Below are 21,598 nucleotides of genomic sequence, written 5' to 3'. Positions count from 1 at the left end.
CTGAGTTGCGGAGTCCTTGGCCCACATGCTCAGGGTTTAACTGAATCGGCCATATTTGGGGTCGGGAAGCTGAATTTTCCTTCCAGGGAACGATTGGCAGAGGGCCCTGGAGAATTTTTTCGCCTTCGCTCTGCTGCATGGGGGCACTTACCTGAGTTCCTCTGCAGCCTTGAGATCTTTAAATCCGATTTAGAGCCGACTGTCAATAAGCTCAGATTAGATTCAGGGGTTTTGTCTACAGGAGTGGGTGGGTGTTAGAGCTTCTGTGCGGCCTGCCAATTGTGCAGGAAGTAGACTATGATGATCCATCAGATGGGTCCTTCTGACCCTTAAAGTCTAATAACGTCTAGGACATTATTCAAATGTGTGCTATATTATTATTTGGATTCATTTAAGTATTCTTAATGATATTACTGATATACCAGTTAATCAATGAACATTTTCAGTGGTCTATGCATAGAAAAGTCTTGCCTGATTTCTATCTTCTACAGGAAATTTTTGGTGATTTCTTCTATTTCCACTTCTGGAAGAACTGAACTTACCATACTCGTCCTCTACTCTGCCCGCGCGGTCGATGTGGAAGAAATGTGCAAATACGAAAGGTTCTCCGGAAGGTATCTCCAATCATAAGCTTCTTAGTTATTTAGTCTTACTAACACACGATGAAGTGCTCGGCTATCATGAGAAGACTGGCTATAATCACACTCTTACATATAAGGACACCTTACATTGTCAGGCTAGGAAGTGCAAAGATGAACAGCTTTAATCTATCAAATCACAGCTGAGGCGCTCTAACCAAGACAGTGAGTAAGCACAACAAAGGAGATTTGAGCATTGGGTAAGCAGCCAAAGCACGGAATCGCCTATTTGCACTTCTGGTACTGGTTGAAAGAAAATTCACTGTTCATGACAGAGGAGTAGTAGAGGAATGGTCTAAGTCATCTCTTGTGCACACTTCACTGCGTTTGTCGCGAGTCAGTATGTTGTAGTGACAACAACTTATTACAAATAATATAAAGATTCCAATCTAGAAAGTTTTGACAAAAACAAATAAAATAGAAGTAAGACACTTCATGGCTCAGTAATCTCATAGTTCGAAAATGTGAACAAACTTATTACACTACACTAAATATTTCTTTTCACATTCTGCCAGAAAAGAAACTTTTAGTCACTCTTATTACAAGTCTATGTCTAATATTAAGAATTATTCTTATATTTGTGTGTTGACTCATACTACCATTTTGTCTTAAGAACTACCAAATATAATATAAACGAGTCAAAGTCACGACTGTACTCTGGCGGTGCAATGAATATGCGAAGTGTGTATATCTGACGCTAATAGTGATCACTTCCCATTAGTGTGAATGCATAAAAGATTACTTGAAACTGAAGAGATATCAGAGGGCGGTGAGTTCCGTGTATAGGTCTGGTACTGTAGAAAGGCAGGAATCCCTGTGGCACCTATACGACTAACAGAGGTTTTGGAGCGTGAGCTTTCGTGAGTGAATACCCACTTCGTCAGACGCCAGGTAGTGGAAATTTCCAGGGGCAGGTATATATATGCATAGCAAGCAAGCTAGAGATAACGAGTTTAGTTTCAGTCAGGGGAGAGGTGGTAGCTCCTGCGCTGCGTCATAGCAGTTAGAGGTGTGAATAAGACCAACGGAGAGGAGAAGAACTACGGATTGCGTCGTCATCTGCAAGCCATGTCACAAGTCTTTGTTTATAGTCCAGAGCTGAATGGTGTCACAATTTGCAAATGACTTGGACGCTCAAGCAGTTTTCTCATTAGCAGTATCTGGTCCTGAGAGTTTTTAACTGGCAGGAGATAGCCAACCTTAGGTCTGCTATAAGTGTGCCGGCAAGGTTGTAAGCATGGTCTCTACAAGGTTTTTGTGATTTTGCCTATCAGGGTATCTTAGATTTGTGCCAATTACGGCTTATTCCGTAGTGACTGTCCACGTTGGCCGAATGACATAGCAGAGGCCGTTTGCTGGCAATATTGGATGGGTATATTAACTATCGAGTGAGACCGTTGCGAGTGAATGAACCAGTGATGAGGGGCGATCTGGTTAGGTCCTATGATGGTCGTCGCTGGTGTTAGATTATGTGGGCAGAGTTGGCATCGGGTTTGTTTGCCATGGATTGGTTCCTGAGGGCTGGAAGTTACTAATGGTGCGGCTGTGTCAGTTGCCCGGGGAGAATACGTTTCGCGCTAGGCCAGTGGTTGTCTGTCGTGGACGAGCAGTGGCCTGCCACCCCGACAGTACCCTGTGACACGTGTGGAGATCATATGTCAGGTGGTTGTAGATCCATGATTGAGGACCGGTTGGAGGTGTGGTTTCGAAGCTGGCAGTGTATGTGATGGCAGTCGGAAGTACTGTTTGGTTTGTCGTTTGACAGTTGTTTAGCTTGCAGTAGGAGGCTTCTTGAGCGCGGTAACACGTCTGGCTTCGTTTGAGCTATTTTTCCTATTTCTCTCGGGGGGTATTGTTAGTTTAGAGAGAGCTTGGTGGAGATCTTTGTAGGTGTTGGTCTCTGTCTGGCAGGGTTAGAGCAGATTGCGGGGTTGTATACCGTCACGTGCTTGTGCTAGACAATGGAACGGTCGTTTGTGATGTGTGCCGGGATGGAAGCTGGAGGCATGAAGGTAGGACGTAGCAGGTCGCGTAGGTTTTTCGATATAGTAGAGTTGCTGTTGACATGTTGACGCAGTCGCGTTATTTGGCACCGTGGTGTCTAGAAAGTGGAACTCCCTCGTGGTAGGTTGGATGGGCCAGGCTGAAGGTTGTAAGTTTAGGTAGGGGTGGGAACGTTGTTGAAATCGTGGTGGAATTTTTCTAGAGTCTCCTTCCCATGGGTCCAGATGAAGAAGATGTCATCAATGTAGCGTAGGTAGAGAAGGGGCGTGAGTGGACGAGAGCTGAGGAAGCGTTGTTCCAGGTCAGCCAGGTTGTTCCAGGTCAGGTCAGAGCGTTGTTCTGCGTTGTTCCAGGTCAGGTCAGGTCAGCCAAGCGTTGTTCCAGGTCAGGTCAGAACTGAAGAATGTTACACTAAAATGTATTGGATTTGACGCCCATAATGAAGATTGTGAAATATATCGTAGTTACCCTATATCTTCTAACAAGAAGTTATTCCACCTACAAATCACAGACTAGATTCTGATCTCTCATACACAGGCGCATTGACATGTACAGCAATAAAATAAATAATAGAAAAAACATATGTAGCTTAATTCCAATGTGTTTCAGAAAAAAAATGGGTGAATCTCATAATAAGTATATTACATATATGGAAACTGATGGGCATGTTACTAAATTTCTCTATGCAAGATCACACAGCAACCAGGACTATGACCTCAGAGACCGAGTCCTGTGCTATAATCACTGTACAATGCTACTTCAGTAAGGTCAGGCAAAATCATGCAGGCCTTGTAGGTTTACACATTCCTCACACTAAAAGACAGTGCATTATAATTGAGATTTAAGGTAAAAATCAATACATACAAACGTCATTTTTGTTTTTAAAAATTCTTCATGGACTTGCCTCATCCTATCACATGAACTAAGGTCTCCTCTTACAGCCCTGAACAAGTCCTTCTGCTTAATTACAATCTTCCTTTCTGTACTTCTACACAATTTCACAAGATATTTGCATCTACAAACAACCTTTTACCTCGCCAATCTTCAGTTTTAGCTCCTCCATGGATAACAACTCAGTCCATTTGATGTGCAATAGATTTTTCAAAAATGTAGAAATACTTCATCATATTTCGGATCACAAATGACCCATGCTAACTATTAAAATTTTAGTTTGTACATACCATTATCTCCTCCTCCAAATGACCATACTGTTCTTCCATCTTTGGATAGCGCTATTGTGTGTGAACTGCCACAGGAAACCTCTCCTACATTGCTAATGTCTTTGACTAAAGTTGGAATGTTACGGCTATTGCTGTCACCATGACCTTGGAAAACAAAAATAAATCTATTTTGATATGTTTCTTTCCTCCTGTTTATGAATTCTAAGATCCATTTGCGCATTATAATTACAATACAACTTTGCTAATTCATCACCTTGTAATTGACATAAAAATTATATGTTTCTTCTTACTTTTCAGCAATGATTTAATAGAAAAGTTCTGTAGTAAGGTCTCAAATTACCAACGCTTCATTATTTTTACAAAATGTACTACAGAACTTGCACTAGTGCATTATGAAGCATCATAATTTAGGGAAATTTCTTACCTGTTAATTAGATTTGTGTCACCAAAACTAGGCTAGATGGGGATAACGTACCCTTTCTAATGCTCGGTTGTGGCTAGCCCAAAACGTAGTGGTCTCATAGGGTAAGTGACTTCCCTGAATGTGGACTGTAAAAGTCAGTATATCACAGAAAGCCACTGAACAGAGAACTAGCCAGGATGAGTAGCCTGAAACACTGATCTTTGAGTCAGAACAGCAAATCCAGGAATCTGTTCAGCCCACTTCAGATCCAGGTAAACACTTGAAATCCCAGAGGACTTTGGGACTACAGCATAAACTAAATAGATGCTATGATCTTCCTTATCTGGAGAAAATAGAGCAGTAAGACTGAAATGAGACTGATTTTCTAAAATCTAGCAGCAAAAAGACCTAAGCCTCAGAGCAGCACCTACTGAAAACAGGAACAACTGAAATCTGGTATCCAATAAACCAGAGGTAAGCAACCTATGGCACACATGCCAAAGGCAGCACGTGAGCTGATTTTCCGCGGCACTCACACTGCCCAGGTCCTAGCCACCAGTCCAAGAGGCTCTGCATTTTAATTTAATTTAAATGAAGCTTCTTAAATATTTTAAAAACCTTATTTATTTTACATACAATAATAAATTTAGTTATCTATTATAGCCTTATAGAAAGAGACCTTCTAAAAATATTAAAATATATTACTGGCACGTGAAACCTTAAATTAGAGTGAATAAATGAAGATTCGGCACACCGCTTCTGAAAGGTTGCCGACCCCTGCAATAAACGTTAAAATGTACCAACTGTGTTCTGCTTCTGCCACCTGCTGGGAGGAAAGCTACATTACTCCAGATCTGGTCTGGCACAGGACAAATGAACTTAAATAGTCAAATAAATGAATGAAATATGCTTTAGATGCAGCATACTGGCGTTAATTGTTTTCTCATTTACTATTTTGCAAAGTTTATTAATTCATAACAGATTACTCTTGTCAGTGTGATTTAATGAGGTTCTAGTGGTACTGTTATTTGAGCATCTTTTTCCTGATGATAAAAATGCTCACTGCAATTTTCAAGAACTTATTTGCATATACCGTGAAATTTCAAAAACACAGAAAAGTATGTTTTTCATTTAACAAAATTAACATAGAACACACATTTTAATTTGCTTAACTAGCACACAAATCACCATTAATCCTTCTTAAGATAACTACTGGAGCGCTATTGTTTTAACTTTTAAGAATTAATAGAGGCAGATTTTTATCTCTAATAATTTCTTTACCATAAATAATAGCTACATACAGCGAACCATTAATATTAACAGTTCAACAGAAAAAAATCAGTCACTTGGTTACAGCCTAAATAACTTAATAAAAAGGTAGAAAATTCAAAATCAGACAAATCAAAGGAAAGAGAAAAATGAACACAGTACACTTACCCTCACTCAAGAAACAAGAGAAGTCTTTTCTTCCCTCTCCATTTCCCTCATGAGTATGTATATAATTGGCCCCAACATTTCTAACTTCCCATTAGTCCTTCCTGTATGCAATCCTACCACTTAAGAACCCAAAGTACTTTATGACAAACTTGACCAACATTTTAATTTTAAATTTACAATATTCTACAAACTTTTTTTTAAATTATTATTACTACAGAAGTTGTTGAGGAAGCTAGAGTATTTGAAGTATAGGGGTTTTGTCACCAAGGAAGGCATAGCGGACAGTTTGGAGCACTGGGAAAAACATTTTATTTGAAAACAATCAGACATGAAATAGTTAATTTTGCAAAGTAAATATGAAAACTTCAGAAACCCTAACATACAAGGAAAAAAATCTGAATAAATGTGTAGGCTCATTACTGAACATATGCCCTTTTCAAAAGCGACACGTCATGTCAATTTCATACAAAGAATTTTTAAATTACCTAGTCTTCCAAAGTCTCCTTCACCCCAAGTATACAACTCTCCATCTTCTGTAACAGCAGCACTGTGTCTGTATCCAGCTGACACGCATACAACTACCTGCATTACATGAAAAGAAAAAGAAGTTTCTAAAACTGAAGCTGTTGCAAGTAGTAGAATCATACAGAATTTTGAGTCACTCAAGAACAGGGTTATGAAAGTTTGCCTTTAATAATATTGGACTACATTTGTTTGCCCCCATAAAATATAGCGTGTTCATTAAATTGTTACAAACTGTCTTTTAGTATTTAAAAAACATTTGCAAATGGCAGCGGGGGCAACAAAGACAGAAATCCGAAATTTGGCCACGTGGCCACAACTTTTATTTATCAAGCAAGCTTAAACAAGAGTAATTTAAACTGGATAATGCCTGCACGGCAACCTAGTCTGACAGCAGTAAATGGGAGAAGGGAGGAAAACCCACACTCAGCTGTCAACTGCCCTATTCCCTACAGGTGCAAACCAAGAGATATCATAGGGCAAAGCATGAAAACGCTCACTTCCACCATTGCACCACCTTCTTCTGGATGGACCAATCTGTTTCAGCATCTGGGAACTGTCCAATGAGGGCATTCATTATAAGGGATAAAGTCTGTGGCAAATAGGGTGCACGGAGCCTAAGGCCTGTTCCTTTCCACCCCACTGCCCCCCCACTTGTACAGCAGTTGTAAGAGTGGCTCATCTTAATCATCTCAAGAGAGTCACTCCCTCTTCCTGGGACTCACAGTGACTCTCAGCCAGCCAGTAAAACAGAAGGTTTATTGGACAACAGGAATACAGGTTACAGCAGAGCTTGGAGGCACAACCAGGACCCCTCAATCAAGTCCTTCTGGGAGTTTGGGAAGCTTAGTTCCCAGTTTGGGATTCCCTGAATTCTAACCACCCAGCCCAAAACTGAAACTGAACTAACTCCCTCCAGCCGGCCCCTTCCTTTTGTCCGACTTCCCAGGCAAAGGTGCTGACCCCCTACCCGGCTCAGGTTACAGGCTTACGTCCTCCCCCTCATCTAAAGTCCTCCCCAGCTCTCCCATCCCCCACACAGACAGTCCCTACTGCATCACATTAAAGTTGTATGTATTGCCATTTAATACTGAGAGAGAACTGAGAGCAAGAAACTCCCATGTGCTACTCCTGGCTCTACAACTAATTCCCTCTGTGGCCTTGACAAATCATTCAGCCTCTCTCTCTCTGTTTCTTCATTAGAAAAAATGGGAATAATACAGCATTAATCTACTGCACCGAGGAGTTATAAGGATTAACTAATGAATTCTGAAAAGGAAAAGCACTGTCAGTGTTAAGGATTCTGTGTTAAAATTATTACATGTAACTAAAAAGATCAGTAATCTTCTGAAATTAGACACCAGTTCAGCAAAGCACTTAAGTACATGAGTTAAACCCATTAACCACCAAAGGAATTACTCACATGACTGAAGCTGAGTGCATGTTTAAGTGCTTAACTGAAACAGGGAACTTCCACCCTTCCAGCTTCCCCAAAAGAGTAATCTTATATACAAATTGAAATATTTGAAGCCTTATGGAAGTAACAGCATTGAATTAAAAAGGCATGAAAACAAAAAGACGTTCCATTACATAAAACATACCTTTCCTTGTAAAGGACCCTGAATAAGTTTGGGATATTTCTGTGTTGAACTATTTCCATGTCCCAGTTTTCCATAGTCACCATCACCCCAGCTGAAGACTTCCCCCTCTGTAGTAAATGCTAAAGTGTGACCATCAGATCCTTTTGAAGATGATACCTTTTTAATAGACCTGTGAGGCTCAAAAGTCAATTTTTTCAGTGTGGACTGGTTATTGGAGTCACCAAGTCCTAGCCTCCCATAACTGCCTTTACCACAGGCTCTGACAGAACCATCCGTGGAAATGACAAAAGTACAATATTGTCCGGCTTCAATCTATAAGCAAAAAAGATAAAAATATTACAAAAGGAAATACATTAGATAAATAAACTGTGCAAAGCTTAAAGTTTGTACTTTTAACAGAATGCTGTATTCCTTCATAGAGCCCTTTTGTAATAATGCAAACTAAAAATTAAGGGGCATTTGGACTTGAACAAGCTATGGGAATGCAGGTTAAGTTTATCTTATGTAGATCTTAAACTAAAAGCATTCTTAAATTCCAAAATAAAGCTATTTCCTTGCTACATGGATAATATAAATACACCCCAATAAAGCTATATTACCTAGTAATTTGCACCTCTTCATTCACATAGTTTAAGTTGTAAATCTCATCTTAAAGACACATAACTAAATCAAGTAGAAATAATAAAATATCACGTAGGTGCTAGGGACTTTCTCTTGCATGAGCTTTGTGAGATTTAGGTCTCCTTTAGCTCTGTCAGATTCATGAATGGACATGAGATTTCTTTCAAATGGGGTTTCTTTGCCACCTTGGCCATCCCAACCCTGCTTCCACGGTTAAAAAACAAAGAAACAGCTTAATGGAAGAGACTTACAGTAGGTTATGCTTCACTGTAACTGATGATAAATTGTCAGAATCATAGAATATCAGGGTTGGAAGGGACCTCGGGAGATCATCTAGTCCAATCCCCTGCTCAAAGCAGGACCGATTCCCAACTAAATCATCCCAGCCAGGGCTTTGTCAAGCCTGACCTTAAAAACCTCTAAGGAAGGAGATTCCACCACCTCCCTAGGTAACCCATTGCAGTGTTTCCTGCTCTACTGAGTGAAAAAGTTTCCTATAGCCAACCTAAACTTCCACTGCAGAACCATTACTCCTTGTTCTGCATCGGTACCACTGAGACAGTCTGCGATCCATCCTCTTTGGAATCTCCTTCTCAGATAGTTGAAAGCAGCATAACCCTCCCTCATTCGTCTCCTTATTCCCTAAAACAATCCGTTCCCCCAGCTCTCCTCATAATATTGTGCTCCAGCCCCCCTAATCATTTTGTTGCGCCCTTCGCTGCGACTCTTCAATTTTTTCCACACCTTCTGTAACGTGGGGCCCAGAAACTGGACACAGTACTCCAGATAGAGGCCACAATGTCGAACACGAGGGAATGTTCACATGCTCTCGATTGCGCAATGCCCTACTTATACACCTAAAATGCCTATGCCTATCTTGGCACAAGGGACACTGTGACTCATAACAGCTCTCGTCCACTGTATACCTAGATGTCATTCGTGAGTCGAAACTCGCGTTGCCCTGCCTCAGCCCATTGCCAAGCGGCTATGGCATTTTCGTCGCCTCGTCGTCGTACCGTTTGGCTATACATCTGTGATATTCATCGGCTGCACATTTAACATTTTTGTGCTATTTTTATTAACAATACACAAACACAGAAGAAATACGTATTTAAGGAAATAAGACCAAGAAAATGGTTCCTGCGTAAAGAAGATTACTTGAGGAGCACAAAGAGGAATTTCTCCACACAAATCATAGCATCACCCAAAATACGTGTGTGAGTATTTTACGTAATTATTAAATGACCACACACAAACATATATTATGCTTGTTAATTATGTTTGCTAGCAAGTTAGTATGCTAATGCCATAAGCCTGCCTAGTAGGACTTGAACCTTACTGTCCTTGGCATTATAAAAAATTCCCATACTTCACAGAATTAACTGAGAATCTGACCATAATCACATTCTTATCTTGTGACCAAAAACAAGCTTTACCTGACGATGACACTGCAAGCAACATAGCAGAAAGAACAAACTTTTCTATTTTGTGTCATGTCTCAACAGTAAGGGGGTACTAACGTTATGCAGCAGAATCCATGACTGAAAACAGAAAGACATTATTGCTAGACTGATTTGCAAAAAGCAATCGGTTTCTTGCCTGACCAGCCAGTTGCGACAGTCCATGCTTTGACCTTCAAACTAGCAAATCTAGCATAGTGAAAGTAATTGATTGCGAGAAATAAGTATTAACAGCTTAAGACATCTTTTGGTCTTTAGGGCTTTTTTTTTTTTTTTGGTAAAGAGTGAAGCATGAAAAAAATGCTAGTAACCAAAGAATAATCCTTTCAAACAGCTTGTATAATAACTAAGAGGCATTTTACTGATACACCTGTCACATCTTAGGAAAAAACGTTCTATGTTAAGTAGTTACTGTAGAGAACCAATCATGTTCTTCATAAGCAAAAGAATAGATTATTTTCCAGATGTTTCTCACTTTTCAAATATTAGACTTGACATCAAAATAATCACCAAAAACTCTTAGAATCTTTATATATTAAAGTATAAAACTGGAGGATAAAACTTCAAACATATATGCTACTTTATAGTAAACTAGAAGAGCATTAGGATACCACTACAAAATCACTCACAGTTGTGCCATCAGAAAAACTTGGTGCTAGTTTGGGCTGAAGTAAAAATATTTTTCTTTGTTCCTTTACTAGCTGCTGGCGCTTTGTTACTACCCAAAATATACTTCACAAGTCTAAAACAATAGGGCATCACATTTGTATACTGTCAGGTGCACATGTTCTAGAATAGTCCATGCCATGTCGACAAACCTTCAATGCCAAATAAAATAAAAACGATAACGAATAGCGTAACTAACAAGAATTTTTACGTTAACTTCAATGCATTTTCCTACGAGACCCAACCAACATGTTATTCTTACATTTCCAATCATTCTGATTAATTTAATTTTCTACCTGAAACTGAGCGTAATAAGATTTTGAGCAATCATCTGGTGCTTAAATCCAGACCAGGGCGTCAGAGATATATGTTGTATGCCCAATAGCAACAGAACTTTGCATTAGATCTTGGCCCAAGTATCTTACTTCAGATCTTCCTTCTGTAAAAGGCTCCCCCCCCAGTCCAGATAGATTATAGCTTAATTCATAAAATGTTTGTAAAACATTTGGATATCCTTAGCAGGACCACAAAGTTAATAGTTTCACTTTTAAAAAAATTTGAGCTAAACAAATAAGTGAATTGTATTTTGCACTGTTTCACTCTAAACTCAAGATTCATTAAAAGACATACCTCCTCAAACAAACACAAAGCTGCCTCATAAAGAGAGCATAAACCATCAGGTGTTCTAGTTGGTTCCCTCCACTGACTTCGATCAGCAGATGATCCCTACAATTTAATAAACATTGGTGATGTTGTCAGAAAGAGATAAGCACACACAGCAATGGCCCGTTATACAACATATTCTTGATACATTTATTCTTCTAGTTGTGCAGTGAAATCAGATTTGTTTTTGGAAATCAGTCTATAACCAAAGTATTTTTTTTAATTCTGAATGACTAAACAATAACATGGGAAATATAATATATTCATAAGACTTAATTTTTAATTAACCACTCCAAAAATACTGGTGGGTTAATTCTTAAGTCTGAGTTTTGATGTCCTTAATATTGTTTTAAAAGTAGTGGTTTGTGTGCATTGTTAAGGTGAACGCTTTTTCTCTTAAACCACAGACCACTCCCACTATTATTTTTGTGTGATGCAAATCATCCAATGGTTTCAATGATGTTTTTATATTTAATCATAAAAACAAGTTAAACACATTAGACAGCTTCAATTCTATATAAGCAGCGGTTTTCTATGCAAACGCTGGTCTTTCACTGGTGCATTTGTCGCACATAACTAGGGTCTGAAAGACAAGCACTATAATAAGCATTTTAAAGCATCTGGTTTGATTCAGAACCTGATGCAAGTCCTCCTAAATAAAGCACTAGTCCCTAATAAATCCTTGGGTCAGCTCACCTCCTTTCAACATAGAGCTGACACAACCTGTAAAATACCCATATGACCAATTGTATTACAGACGCTCACCGGGTTATGCAAGACACGACTTACGCAAATTTGCCCTTAAGGAAAAAGTTCCATAAGCCAGAAAAGGATTTTTGAGTTGCCGAAATTTTTGCATAACGTACGGGTATAAGTTTCTGACTTACGCAAAATTCGATTTATGCAAGGCTTTCCAGAATGGAACGACTGCCTAAGTTGGAGGACATCTGTACTGTGCATATACAATAATGATTTTCTGCAGTACATTTACTGGCTTAATGTTGTGCAAAAAAAAAAAAAAAATTCTCATTCCTTTAATCTTTTTCAAAATAGGTTTAATAATTTAGGTTTCTTAGCAGAAGAGCGGGGAAGAGGTTTTTGTTTTTCAGTTTAGGAGAAAAATCTGCCCCCATTTGAGTCTGTGCATATTAAGCTTATGCCTGATAGATTTTTGATTGCACATCCTCCTGGGATTTCAAGACTTTGAAGAATATTCCATTGGGGAAAGGAACCTCCCTCTGGAAGTGCCAACAGCACAATTAAATTTACAAGAATCTCAACAATTTCACTCTTGTTTAGAACTTACACAACAGCTTGTAAATTTTGCTGTTTCTCCCAAAGGTACAAGCAGCAGAGTTCTGGGTTAATTAGGAGGGTGGGGATGTCACATGCTACACAAATTTCAACAGTGAACCAAGCATATTACACAACTTTTAACACTAAGGGAATCCAATAGAAAGCAAACTTTAAAACCCAGTTTTGTACTTTTTACTATATTTAGTTTGGAATAAAATGTGTTCTCAAGTGGATAATTACAGTATGTTCTTGATACTCTGTACAGACACACCGGAAGAGTCAGATATTTTTGTTTGGTTGGCTTTTTTACGGGGCTGAGGGCGGCAAGCAACAAGACATTCAAACAAGACGTTAATGAATATACTCTATTCAATTTTTAACCTCTTCAAAGCAATTATACTACTACTTAAAATGGATACATATTCCATTCAGGTTTTGAGGTGATATGTTTAGATTCAAATTGTTAAGAATTTAGTTAAAGTTGTTAATAAATGACAATGAAAGATTTAACCAAAATAAAACTCAAATTCCAAATAGAAGTCTTAGATACATACCAAGGATCTCCGCATCTGTGTTAATATATTCATAAAACAGTCAAAACTGATCATTCCTTCTTGACTTTGCACCATTTTGTTTTTCTCCATTGCATTTACTACTGCTGACGCTCCTAGAGCCATCTCTATCCATTCAAGAAGGTATCTCAGAGAACCACGCTGGGCAGCTAAACCAAGAAGCAACTCAGATGCTAGCCTACGACCTAAAGTATCTGCCCCAGAGTTAGGAATAGTTACTCCTTTAAGAAATGTCGTTACTTGTGATAAACAGTCAAGTCCCATTGGTGGAATTTTACTTTCATTTGCTAGAGATAAGGGTGGCAAAGAGCTCACAACTTCTATTGCAGTATGAATGACATCATTGCAAAGACTGAGGCCAGGTCCTGAAGCAGGCATCATCCAACTTTGTCTTAGTAGTGCAAATAGCAAGCTTAGTCCAGTCCGGACTCCCATTTCTATTAGAGCATCTGTACTTGACCTGGGACGCTCACTGATAGAATGGACATCTGTTGATCCAGAACTGCTTTCTGGAGAATGCTGTTGCTGTTTCACCTTGCCTTTATCATGATATTTATTAGAAAGTGCATAAAAGACACGCTGCAACACAAGCAGACGTTTTCGAAGTGCTCCAGCAAATGGAGAATCTGAACACACCATCTTAGCCAGTGCCAGCTGGCTGCTAAGAAGGGCATCCAAGTAGTGGTCCTGTTCATCACTGGATAAGGATTCACGTTCAAAATCTGGTAACTGAGGTCCTTTCAGGCACAGAACCTGTTGGGGCAAGGGCACTACTTCCTTATTGCTGACTAATTTAGAATACAGGACAGAAACTCCCTCCCTAGTGGCAATAGATTCACTGTCCTCTGTGATCCAGGAACTGTTTAGATGTTCAAGCCATTTCAGCTTCACTGGTGGCACCATAGCTGCCATCTTTGTTTATTCTTCTGCCATTAGTCCTAGAAATGCAAAAAAGATTTATAGGCATATGCAAAACCATCCTTATTACTTGTTCCTCCAATTAAAAACCAATCCATTTTTATATAGTATATGCACACACACACATATATATAGATAAGGGGCTAGGGATTTCTGTTTGTGCCTATATTTAGGTACTTCTACCCAAGTTCAGCTACCTAAATAGCTGTCAGAGTTCCTACCAATTGCAATGCAAAAACAGAGAGAAATTCTGCAGACTAATTTTGATCCTCATTTGAAAATACACATCAATAACTCCCTAACAAAAAGGCATTATGGTAGAAATCTGCACAAAAAATTAAATGCCAGAATCTCCATTATAACTCAAGTTACTATTCACTCTTACAACAAATTTAATCCAAATACTGTAGAGTCAAAGTAATTATCCCCCTCTAAGACAAATATGTTCCCATTTTACATAAACAAAAACTGAAGCAAGGTGAGGTTCTGTGAATTGCATGGTATCATACACAAACTCTGTGCTACACTCACAACACCATTCTGCCTCTGAAAATGTATACTGTGGGGATAAAGAATGAAAATGAAAACATTTAGTGCACAAGTCTTTATATCATAATCCAATATATAGAAGCACACACTATTAATGACAATTGTATTAATTTCCCTCAAAACACAAAACTTCCCAATTCTTTAAACCTTTGACATTCTTGAAATTAAGTAGCATCAATAAACAGGGTAGTAGTGGCAACATCCACTACTACAAATGAAGAAACAGACTTGAGGACATCCCTAATAGTCTATGCCACAACAAAGGGTCTGATCCTGCAAACATACATGTGCTTAAACTTTACTATTATGAGCAGTCCCACTACAAGTAACAGTCCACTTTCAGAGTGGGAATCTGGGCATCATTGCAAAAATGATGTTTTCAAAATGGCTCTGAATGCATTAGTAAGGGTCAGCAAAGAGCCGTTTCATCATATTTGCAGACTTAGGCTACAGCTACACTGCAGAGCTTACAATTCTACTAGCTGTGCCACTGCAGCAATGCTAGTGCAGATGCGCTAAGCCAATGAGAGAGAGCTCTGCCATTAACATAATTATTCCAACCCCTGCAAGCGGCAATAGCTATGTTGGTGGAAGCAGCTCTCCTGCTGACAGAGCACTGGTCACACCACCAGTTAGGTGGATGTAACTTGTATTGCTGAGGGGGATGGCTTACTCACACCCTGAGTGACATATAACTTATACTGATGTAAGCTGTAGTGCGTACATACAATCAGGGCCGGCTCTAGCGTTTTTGCCGCCACAAGCAGCAAAAAAAAAAAATCACGACTGGTGGCAGCTCTAGTGCCACTTCATTCTATGGCAGCAATTCGGCAGCAGGTCCTTCGCTCCGAGAGTAAGTGACAGTCCTGTTGCCAAATTGCCGGACATGCCACCCCGCTCTTCATTGGCTGCCCCAGGCCTGCATACAATCCACAGAATAAGGCTGTTTTTTTTATTTTATCAGTAGCACCTCTGGGGTATTAGATGGGCATATTACTGGATTCATTACTTTAAATAAAATTAAATATTAAAATAAAACGTACTACATGCAATTCTGTGCCTCCTCCCACCACACACACACCTTTTGTGCGCATGAAAGCTTTCACATTAACTCCCTAAAGACACACATTCCTGCCTCAAAGGACTCTTGTCAAAAGGAACAAATACCAAACAACCCAAGCAGCTACAAAAATTTAGTCATATTTGTTCTGGACTCATCTTTTCAGGTGCAGGAAGTGACCTGGAACTCAGAGATAAGTTTATCACTCGAAAGAGTACTAAACACACCCACTGGCTGCCACCTGCCTGACAGGCAGAGGAGGAATTAGCTGCCATCAGTGCAGACCCACAGGTAAGTCAGAGAAAATATATACTGCCCCACTCAGTCCCTTTTTATTTTACTGTTTTTGTTGTAGATCCTCAAAAAACTACTATAATAATTACTGCCATGAAAGATGCATGCTCTGCTACATGTGTAGCAACCTTCTCTCAGGCTCTCTCTCCTCACACACACTCTGCTAGTATTCCAGCCTTCTCTCTCTCTCACACACACACACCCTACCGACCCTTGCCAGAGTTTCCATCAGGATTGCATTTGGGTCTTTTGGAGGGAGGAGTCTTAATGTAAATATAGTAACATGGTGCTTTTTATTTGTAACTCTAGAGACTTCCTCACTATCTAACTTCCCTCTTCAGCACAGCAGAACTAAAGAAAAGTAAAGTAATTTCATATTAGATAATATAACATTTATCACTTCTTTATTGCTCCTCTAAACATAAGCCATTGCTATTTCACACACAGCATAATTGCACATCTTTAATGGACAGGCTAAATGAAACTAGAGAGCTTGATGAGTGAAAACAGGTTCCTCAATTTGTGAACATGTGAATGCAAAATTGTCTGAATTCAAATGTATTTGAAAGAAGGCCCAGCTCCTATTAGATTATCTTCGTACCAAAATGCTAACAGCAGAGCATTAACAACCTTCAGATAAGTGTGCGCACTACAAAGCAGGTCTACTATATTCCCTATAAAATAGTAAGATTCTAGAAAGATTTAATAAGGAAAACACAAATGAGTCCTTATTAGATCGCTGTTCTCTCATACAACACATCAACAGTCACAGGAAGGCCGAAATATATTGTTGGAACCTGGGAATATCTTGTTATCCATAGCACACACTTCCCATGAAAGGCTCATCTTCTACAAACCAGTATCCAAACAAAATCCCAAAACTAATGGCACCACCACTCGCAGAAGGGGTTGAGGCAATGATCTCTACTGGACTCAAAGGTCATGACATATAAGAGTATTCAAGCAGTAAGTGGTTCAATCCAGTTATTTTAATATCCATGAGCGATATGGTATGACATGCTTTTGCATTACATTTCAGAACATGTCAACAAACTGACTAAGCACCTTGAGTAGACCAGGCAGAGGACATCCCTAGATCCTAGTGAGGGTTACCAGCTGGTGCATTCAGTATTTAAAATTTAAACAATCTTCCAGAAGCTCACAGCTATTCTCCACTGTACAAACATTTCAATTTGCACAGTGCTTTGGTCCCATTCTAGTGGCTCATAGAAGTTTGTACTAATTTGTCAATTGCACAGTCGATGACATCTACAGCGAGTCACAGCAGGAGTACCTAATCCATCTGCAGACCGATCTAGAGAAAAATCTGCCTAGTTGTCCAGAGTATGTTTGGCTGTAACATTATACAAAAGTGCCTGCAGTGCATACTAGTAGTGAGTGAACTATAGGTGGATGGAGTCAATGTCATCACCCAGACACCAGCCCCAAAGATAAAGCAGATGATCAAAGTTTTCCTTAGGCATGTGGGTTGGTCTAGATGATTTATCCTGCACTTTGGCATTACTGTAGGTCTGTTAAATTTGGACAGAGAAGTAAAGGTTAATAAAGTGAATGGGGATCAAAGGATTTTCACACAATGCCTGTGTGATGATCATTATTTAAACAAGATTTTAACAGCCAAATCCAGAACCAAACTGATACCTCAGTAATAAGACATGGAGTAGTGCCCAGGCGAAGAACAGTCAGTCACTTTTCTCCCCTGAAAGTTGTTCCCTTCAGGATATCAAGTACTGTATGCTCTGGGCAATTATAAATGTTTGGCAATTAGGAGTGAGCTAGAAAGCTAAAAGCGTTATCTCCTCAAATAAAAACTCATCCTAAAGATAAAACTAGAGGATACTACAATGGCATCACTTGATGAAGGAAAAGAATGCCAGTCTTAGCACACGGTCTCTTTATTTTCCATCAGCCCCATAAATGAAAGGCAGGAGCAGACCCTGGCAATCTGGGAGTACGCCCAGACTGGACCACAGATTTGACAACCCAAGCAATGCAAAGGCAGTAAAGTACGTGGGAATTTTTGAGGAGCTAAGGGCATTTCAGGCCTCATTATTAGCTGTTTTGTATCTCCTATTTTCAACCCCCCACATTCCTTTGAACTTTGAGAACAGGAAAGATGGATCAAAAGATGCACATACTATCTGTTTTTTCTAACCATATTCCCTTTTCTTCTTGGGGTTGAAAACTTACTAGCTCTCTGTCAGAGGCTGGGATTACACAATTCAAAATGAAGGCAAAGGCTTTTTTAAAAGTGAGCCCTTCTCACAGGAGTGGCTAATTAGAAATAAAGCAAGGGCCCTTTTGCACTTTTCCAGCTAGGAGTGTAGTCATGCTAGTTGAGCTCTGGAGAAGAAAGATGCGTAGAGCAACTGTGCTTCAAGATTTTTTTTTTATAAATAAAACACCACATGCAGCACACCTGCACTGTTTTCTTTATTATCCTGTTATTTTTATTCATTCACTTGCATTTTAGTCACATTTTATTATTTTGTGTTTTGCAGCCTAAAGCTGGATTAAGGACTCTATCATTGTCCACTCCTTATAAAGCAGTGAGCCAAATTCTTTAATTCTTCACTATTACCTGCCTACCACAAGAAAAATTTTTGTCCAAACATAAAATGTTACATATAGAATGTAAATTACGTCACTTTTTAAAAGAAACCAGAAGTAAAAAAAAAGGTAGCCACTGCACATGTATTTCTGCATCACTAAAATAACTATATGGGGTTCAACACATGCACAGCAAACTGGTGAAAAAAAAACAAAACACATTTTCAAATGATTGTTTTGGTCCATTCTTTTGCTCTGTTTATAAGTACAGTGTACTTTTAAATTTTTTGGCTTATCAGAAATGACAATATTTGCTCTAGGTGGATAAAATTAAGATGCCTCCTCCATAATGTCTGGGTAGGTGAATAAAGAGCCATCTTCAAACCAGACTTCAATCCTGCAAGGGATAACAGAGATACAGCAGTGAATTTATACCAGGTTTTAGGCTTCATTCAGAGAAGGCCTGACTAGTGTAAAACTACAAATACTGACAAGAGACTTAGAGGAAACATTCAGGCTCTAGCAACAAAAACATTGATCTTGAAAAATTCTCAACAGGAAAGTATAAATACTATAGTTAATGGGGCTAATCTTGAACTCTAAATTTGAATGAAATAAACACTGAAAAAAGTTATACAAAAACAAAACTTTAGATAGAAAGAATGCGTCGGGGTACATCCATGTCCCCGTCCCTCCCTCCCCAATAAATTAAATAAATAAATAAATAAAAAACCCACCACAGCAGCAAGTTTCACAGCCTAGGTCAATTGACTTGGACTTGAGTGGCTTGCACTACACATCTACAAATAGCAGTACAGATTTTCCCACTCAGGCTGGATCCCAGGCTCTGAGACCCACACAGGGTTTCAGAGGCCAGTCTTCAGCCCAGACAGGAACTATTTTGAGCCCTGTAGCATAAGCTCCTCAAGCCCAAGTCAGTTGATCCAGGCTCTGAGACTTGCTGCCTAGGGGGTTGGTTGGTTGTTCCCTAGAAAGGCAACTGACCCAGGGCTCCAATTTCCTCAAAATGTTTTTAGGTCTGATGATCTGTTACTTCAAATTAACCATGAAGTCTAATATGAAAAGAAATTTTCAAAACACTGCTATTCTTGTAAAATGTGTATCATACCAAAGGAGTAATAAATATGCTTCAGACTGGGATTTCTTTTAAAGTTCCCACAAAGGTTCACACCATGTTCTGCAGAACAGGCTCAGCACAATGTATCTGACTTTATGCTGATAGGACCACCTCTTAAAAGAAAGTGGTTTGGTCTGCGCCACTTAAGTTCTTAGTTTTCCTTATGAGATTTGCTGCAATGAGTGTTGTCCATCTCACAAAAACTATCATCTACATTACACAAAATAGACTCAGAAACCAAATCATTAACCATAGACAATTCAATAGAGACTCTGAATGGTAACTAATTTCTAGTTACTTGTGCCAAATTTTAACGATTAAAAAAATTTATCGAATTGCAAGAATAAAAAAATTGCATGATTAATTGCACTGTTAAACAATAGAATACCATTTATTTAAATATTGTGGATGTTTTCTACACTTTCAAATATATTGATTTCAATTATAACAGAATACAAAGTGTACAGTGCTCACTTTATATTCATTTTTATTACAAGTATTTGCACTGTAAAAAACACAAAACAGTATTTTTCAATGCAACTAATTAATACAAGTACTGTAGTGCAATCTCTTTATCAAAGTTGAATTTACAAATGTAGAATTATGCACAAAAAACTGCATTGAAAAATAAAGCAATGTAAAATTTTAGAGCCTGCATTTCCACTTAGTCCTACTTCCTGTTCAGCCAATCGCTTGGACAAACAAGTTTGGTAACATTTTCAGGAGATAATGCTGCCCACTTCTTGTTTACAACGTTACCTGAAAGTGAGAACTGGTGTTCTCATGGCACCGTAGTAGCTGACATCGCAAGATATTTATATGCCAGATGCACTAAAGATTCATATGTCCCTTCATGCTTCAACCACCATTCCAGGGCACATGTATCCATGCTGATGAAGGGTTCTGATCGATAACGATCCAAAGCAGTGAGGACGGTGCATGTTCATTTTCATTAAATGAGTCAGATGCCACAAGCAGAAGGCTGAGTGTCTTTTTTGATGGTTCAGGTTCTGTAGTTTCTGCATCCAAGTGTTGCTCTTTTAAGACTTCTGAAAGCATGCTCCAGACCTCATCCCTCTCATATTTTGGAAGGCACTTCAGATTCTTAAATGATGGGTCAAGTGCTGTAGCTATCTTTAGAAATCTCACACTGCTACCTTCTTTGCTTTTGTCAAACCTGCAGTGAAAGTGTTCTTAAAATAAACATGTGCTGGGTCATCATCTGAGACTCCTATAACATGAAATATAGGGCAGAATGCAAGTAAAACAGAGCAGGGGACATATAATTCTCCCCCGAGGAGTTCAGTCACAAATTTAATGCATGCATTATTTTTTTAATAAGCATCATCAGCATGGAAGCATGTCCTCTGGAATGGTGGCCGAAGCATGAAGGGGCATACGAGTCTTTAGCATATCTGGCACGTAAATACCTTGCAATGTTGACCACAAAACTGCCATGCAAATACCTGTTCTCACTTTCTGGTGACACTGTAAATAAGAAGAGGGCAGCATAATCACCCGTAAATGTAAACAAACTTGTTTGTCTTAGCGATTGGCTGAACAAAAAGTAGGACTGAGTGAACCTGTAGGCTCTGAAGTTTTACACTGTCTTGTTTTTGAGTGCAGTTGTGTAACAAAAAAAATCTAATCTACATTTGTAAGTTGCACTTTAAAATAAAGAGATTGCTCTACAGTACTTATATGAGGTGAACTGAAAAATGCTATTTCTTTTGTTTATCATTTTTACAGTGCAAATATTTGTAATAAAAAATATACACTGATTTCAATTACAACACAGAATACAATATATATGAAAATGTAGAAAAACATCCAAAATATTTAATAAATTTCAATTGGTATTCTATTACTTAACAATATGATTAAAATGTGATTAATTTTTTTAATTGGAACTAGTTAATTGCATGAGTTAACTGCGATTAATCGACAGCCCTACATTTAACAATATTATGAATTCACAGAGTAAATTAATACAGTATTTTGAAT

The 21,598-nt window shown here is 38.8% G+C and overlaps 1 protein-coding gene across 1 annotated transcript in view; it reads right to left on the bottom strand.

Annotated features, from left to right (window-relative positions):
• Window positions 1–13,997, bottom strand: part of HERC1 (HECT and RLD domain containing E3 ubiquitin protein ligase family member 1) — a 172,943-nt gene extending 158,946 nt beyond the window's left edge. Inside the window, 6 exon segments of the mRNA XM_032765456.1 lie at window positions 3,824–3,967; window positions 6,149–6,245; window positions 7,787–8,098; window positions 10,497–10,685; window positions 11,164–11,259; window positions 13,047–13,997. Coding sequence (XP_032621347.1) covers window positions 3,824–3,967; window positions 6,149–6,245; window positions 7,787–8,098; window positions 10,497–10,685; window positions 11,164–11,259; window positions 13,047–13,976 — 1,768 coding nt within the window. The 5' untranslated portion in view covers window positions 13,977–13,997.
• Between the last annotated feature and the right edge of the window lie 7,601 nt (window positions 13,998–21,598).

Source organism: Chelonoidis abingdonii, chromosome 9, assembly GCF_003597395.2.
Source record: "Chelonoidis abingdonii isolate Lonesome George chromosome 9, CheloAbing_2.0, whole genome shotgun sequence".
Lineage (NCBI taxonomy): Eukaryota > Metazoa > Chordata > Testudines > Testudinidae > Chelonoidis > Chelonoidis abingdonii.
The sequence above is the reverse complement of the archived record's forward strand: the minus strand, read 5'-3'. Positions and strand labels throughout refer to the sequence as shown.